We start from the raw sequence: 5,337 nt of genomic DNA, 5'->3' as shown, positions 1-5,337 counted from the left end.
TTAGGAGTAATATTTGAAGAAGATATTATATTCTGCTACATTATATATTCCCAAGCAAACTTATTATTAGGGATTCCTGCCATCAGGCTTTAGCTATGTTTCTGGGAGCAATTTCAAGAATACTCTCAAGTTTGACAATGCAATAGATTTACAAAGACTAGTCAACTGGCTCACAAAGATATACAATCAAAATGACATATATACCTCAAAAATATGTATGACTATATACATTAATACATGTATTACATATACATTCACTATGGTAGATTACATTGATATTTTCTAAAGAATGAATGAATAAAATGAAGCTGTGTTTCATTTAAACATTATAAGATATGGTAAGAGATATAATTGGATTTGTATAAGATGTCGCTTTTGCATCAGAGATTTATCTTCCCAGTTCTGCTGCATCAGTGTCACGTTACCATAAGTTATAACCACCACTGATTTGCCTCAAAAGATAGTTGAAAAAATAGTATTGCACCTCAAGCAAGCTCGTCTGCTTGTCAGAATCATAGTGAGGCTAATCCAAAATTCTCTATTCTTTCTGGAACTCTCAGGATGTTGTAAGAATGTAGGATTAGCTGCAGAAGACGGGGTACTTCATCACATGTTATTCCCCGATAAGGAGGAGTTAAACCGATGAATGGTTCTTAGGGCTATTGCACATGCACTCTGGGACAGGGTACTTTGTCACATCCCTTCCTGCTTTCCTCAATTCTGGCTGACCTAAGGAATCTCTATGCAAGTCCAGTATAATTCTGTTGAACTCTGTCTCAGAGAGTGATGAGTTCAGAAAATGTTGAAGCATCTGTCTTTTGTTTGGTGTGATAGTCTTTTTGTGCCCCGCATAGGCCCTTTGTCCCTATTGCAAAGCCAATAGTAAGAGAAAAGCTCATACATATTTAGATCATCCTATTAAACAAAGAAAGCAAATGCAGTGGAAGGGGAGGCAATACCTGGATAGCATGTCCCATGTTTCCACCATGAGATGGCATGAAAACATTGCTATTCTCAGATACTATGTAGTCAAGAGCAGCCATAAGGGATGCTTTCTTTGCAAATGGCTCAAGTTCCCCGGACAAGGCAAGATCCTCTTTGTTATAGAATTGAGGGAATTCACTTGTCAATGGTTGCAAGGCTTCTTTTCCACCCAAAGGAATTCCTCCAGCCCAATAGATTATTGCACCCTTTGGTGCTCCCAGAGCTTTGAGCAACCTATACACAAATTATAGATTTGTTAAGTAGGGAAATATTTTGAAGTGCATCGTCAATTTTTTTTTTATGAAGGCTAATATGCAAACCTTGTAACCTCCAAAGCGCTCAGGGGGCAGAGACCAGCAAGCTTTCTGTCATGGTAGGTCATGTTTGAACGTGAAGTTAAGAGCTCGGGCCTTCGCTTCCTCTCATTGTTTATCATCTCATCAATCTCATGGCTTAAACCAGGAAGACATCCTGTCCTCACCCACACATCTTTCTCCATTCTCAAATGAAGAGCAACATATGGTCCCTTGCTCCTCATCCTCTCGGTAAGCTTGTTACCAAGTTCTAAGATTGATGGCGAAAACCTCAAAGCATGAAATGCCACCTACAAGATCACAAAATCAGTATTTTGTCAATGACAGTACCCTACAGAAGGAGTTAGGCGGGCTTCAATTATAATTAGAAAGGGACATGTCCTAAATTATACTACACGGTATGTCCATATCTTAATACGATCAACCAAACATTCGATGATAAATCGGATAATCTAGTTATTACTGTTTTCCCTATATCGACTCATGTATCACTTTCTCACAAAGCAAATGTCCCATAAAAGATAGTTTCCATTATTCCCTAAAATGCTACATGCGATGGATGCAGAATTTTTATGAGATGTGTAAATGAAACTCAATTACAGAACAGGGAGATTCAAATTTACCTTGCAGCGAAGTTTTTGAAGATCAGCAGGAAGATCCTTAGAAAGTCTCGAGTCAAGGCTTCGCAAAAGTAGAACACCATCTCTCCTAAGCTGCAGGAAGATCAATTCAATAATCAAAATAAGATCTTCTGTAATTTTTCCCAAATAATAATAATTTAAAAAAAAAAAAAAACCTTGCTTTCAACTTCAATTCACCAAACACTCATAGATAAAATTGAAAAATAAAAGCACCTATCTGCATAGTAGATATCCTTTTGAACAAGTCTAAGAGTTGAATTGGTATTTGCATTTTTTGGTTTAGATATCTATTCAAGAGTATAGATATTCATTCCAGCTGCCATATTGTCAACTTGAAGCCTTTGTCCAACTGGCATACTAGTACTTCAATATCTTCCAAAGATCTCAACTTTGGTATTAACCAAATAACAAGCAATCTTGATTTTCTCTAATCACAATGGAAATTTCAAAAACCATCACGCTTTACAATACTAAAGACCATTGATCATACATTGAACCTCGACTGCCAAATGAAATAAAATCATTAATCTTTTTTTTTTCTTCCCATTTTTGGTATCTTGTTTTCAATTATTTAGGCTGTTGGACCAAATGCAGCGGTCCTAGTTATTAAACCAAAACCAGGAAAGTAATAACTGCACACATAATTGAATGATTTTTCTTTACCTTTCTGGTATAATGTGAACGAATCCATTCAGGGGAGGCATGGAGAGGAGTCCTTTTCTCCTCCACTGGTCTAGTCATCACATGTGTGGATGGAAGTGATGAAACTATTTTCACATCATTTGCTAATACTTCCTTAAAGTGATCCAAGTCAAAAATATCAGAGAACTCACTGCAAAGCAAACACCAAAAAAAAAAAAAAAACAACATACGTTAAGAAATCAAAAACATCCCACAATAGCAAAGAAATCTAACTTAGCCAAATACAACGTTATTATATGGAAATGTCCATTTTTCCACCAAACTCTGAATTTTTTCAATAAGTGATGTTTCCAAATAGATAAAATTACCATAAGTTACTTGTTAGTGTTGAATACAAATTTTGACAGGGACTAACTAACTGTCCACAAATAGAAGCTTGTGAAGTTGAGTAAAAGCTGCCTAAATTCAGAGAATTAGGCAGGAAGCCAGGAATAACAAACTTCTTTTCCCAGCTAAAAGAATCAAAACAAACAAATAAAAAGATAAAATTTTGAGCTGTAAAACAAAGAAAGATTGTTAAAAAAAAAAAAAAAAAAAACCTTTCATCACCCCAAATGACATTAACTTGCAAAATGGGAACAACAAGAGCAGCACCAAGAATCCTTGCAATCACCACAGCATCCACAATCTGATTTCTTTGCTGATTCATTCCACCAGAAACCACAACCATCAAATATCTAGTCCTTCCTTTTACAATATCCAAACTTGTTTTTCCATACTGTGCACTGAAATCCAAACAAGGCCTATAACCCAACCCATCAGGTTGTTTCCAAAACTCACTCTTTTCATCCCCTTCTTCTACTTTGACAACATTCACAGCTCCAATACTGAGCTGAGAAACTTGCTGGTCATTTGAAAATGAGCTTTTTTCTTGAAAAATCCCACATGGGTTTGGTGTAAAAGGAACTAAAGTTTCAAAATGAAACCACATCCTCAACATACCAACAAAACCGAAAACAAAAAGAAATAAAACCCAGAATCTTGGATTATTGAGCAAAAGTTTGAGCTTTACAGAAAAAGAAGGATTTCTTTTCTTAGGAGATAGTAACAGAGACTGAAGTCCTGAAGAAGATAGTGAATTTATTATCTGAGATGGTACTGCTATGTAACATTGCTGCTTCTTTTTGTTGGTCTTTGACACTGCCATTTTCAAAATGGCCCTGTCCTTCAAGAACTACAAAAACAGTAAAAGCAAACTGTTTTTCTCCTTTATATATGTGAAATTCTTTGTGTATTTAGGACAAGATTTTCTCAGAGACTTTCTTAGAAAGTTTCTGGAAAAAAAACCAAGAGTGGAAAGAACGGCGGGAACACGAAATGCGATGACTAATGCGCGTTTGGTATTGGCTGAAAAATGGTACAAGTCAGAGAAGGTGTCAGATGGCTATTCTTTTTTTCTTTTTTTTTTCTCTTAATTTTTTCTTAGTGGGAATTGAAGAGCTGAGGGCATTTATATAATATAAGTGTGTGGAGTGGGGGTAAGAAACTACTACTCCCTCGGTCCCAAAAAAATTATCCTCTTTTAATTTAAAAATAAGTCTTAGATATTTATATGACTGTAAATTATTTCATAAAGTTAAATAGTTTTTAAATATAAAAATGTGTCAATTTTTTAGAACAAACTAATAAGGAAAGTAAGATAATTTATTTGGGATTGAAGGAGTATTTGAAAATAATTAGTATTTCATTCTTCTTTTAAAAAATAAAAGGTCTACTATTTAAAAGTTAAAATTGTGTTTTACATGTATTTAACTTAGAAAAAAAATGTGAGTAAAAAGATATTTCACTTAAAAACGGGTTAAAATCATCAAACTTTCAATTAATCTTAAAAGAAAGAAAAAAATAGTCTAATATAACAAAATGCTATATTTTGTAAAAAAAAAAAAAAAAAAAAAAAAAAAAATCACATCCAAACGGATCATTGCTGTGTTTAGTCTAACTTCTTGGTTTTTCGAATGAAAAGCGACTTAGGTGTGTCAAATGACGATATAGCTCTTGGTCAAAAGTAGAATAAGAATAGAATAAGAAAATCTCAGTCCATGAAGGAATTTATTTATGATTGTTTGTTACTATATTTCTTTTTTATTTGAGTTGTTGAATTTCTTAAACTGTTGGACTAGTATATTACTCGTGAAAAAGAATAATTGTAAAGCATTGATAATGATATCTCTTGAGTTATTTAAGAGTTTTCACATTTGTTCTGGGGCTATTGGTTAGTCCCTCTTTTTCTTTTTAAGTGATTTTCTAGGTTGGTTAATTTGGTCCAAAATAAATACTTTTTTAAGAAACTAAGAAGGTATTTTTATTTTTTTTTCCCCCCTCAAAATTACCCTTATCTAATAGAGTAAATGATCAAAAGAGATTTTAAGAAGTATTTACAATTTCTCATGAATAAATTTAAGAAGAGTTAAAAGTTAATGTAATCAATAGTATTCTCAATTAATATTCTAAAATTATTTTCTTAATAATTATGCTAAAAATTAAAAATCAAATAAAGAGAAATGGAGGAAGTAGTAATGAAGAAGAAAAGCTAAATGAGAGTCTTAACTTTATAAACTTGACATAGTTTTTCCATTTAGAGATTTTGATCCGGTGGAATTATTTTACTTTGAAAAAGAATAATTCTCTAATTAGGCGTTTCGCTATAATTTAAATATTTTTTCATTTTATTTAAAATTTATGAGGTTAGAGTTGAA

The 5,337-nt window shown here is 33.2% G+C and overlaps 1 protein-coding gene across 1 annotated transcript; it reads right to left on the bottom strand.

Moving 5' to 3' along the window:
- Positions 1-201: 201 nt before the first annotated feature.
- LOC132644476 (O-fucosyltransferase 20-like) lies at positions 202-4,160 on the bottom strand. Its single transcript, XM_060361072.1, has 6 exons — positions 3,181-4,160; positions 2,603-2,771; positions 1,922-2,011; positions 1,305-1,588; positions 960-1,218; positions 202-865 (listed from the first exon to the last, which is right to left on the bottom strand). The coding sequence occupies exons 1-6, from the start codon at positions 3,786-3,788 to the stop codon at positions 635-637; spliced, it is 1,641 nt and encodes a 546-aa protein (XP_060217055.1). The 5' UTR covers positions 3,789-4,160; the 3' UTR covers positions 202-634.
- Between the last annotated feature and the right edge of the window lie 1,177 nt (positions 4,161-5,337).

This window comes from Lycium barbarum, chromosome 6 (genome assembly GCF_019175385.1).
Source record: "Lycium barbarum isolate Lr01 chromosome 6, ASM1917538v2, whole genome shotgun sequence".
NCBI classification, from domain to species: Eukaryota; Viridiplantae; Streptophyta; class Magnoliopsida; order Solanales; family Solanaceae; genus Lycium; species Lycium barbarum.
The sequence above is the reverse complement of the archived record's forward strand: the minus strand, read 5'-3'. Positions and strand labels throughout refer to the sequence as shown.

Bases quoted from the DNA above. Each gene is read 5' to 3' on its own strand.
- LOC132644476 (XM_060361072.1), bottom strand. From the start codon at position 3,788: ATGGCAGTGTCAAAGACCAACAAAAAGAAGCAGCAATGTTACATAGCA. The intron at 2,772-3,180 runs GTTTTTTTTTTT...TTTGCTTTGCAG, and splicing joins GTCATTTGGGGTGATGAAAG to TGAGTTCTCTGATATTTTTG. The intron at 866-959 runs GTATTGCCTCCC...GCTTTGCAATAG, and splicing joins ACATGGGACATGCTATCCAG to GGACAAAGGGCCTATGCGGG.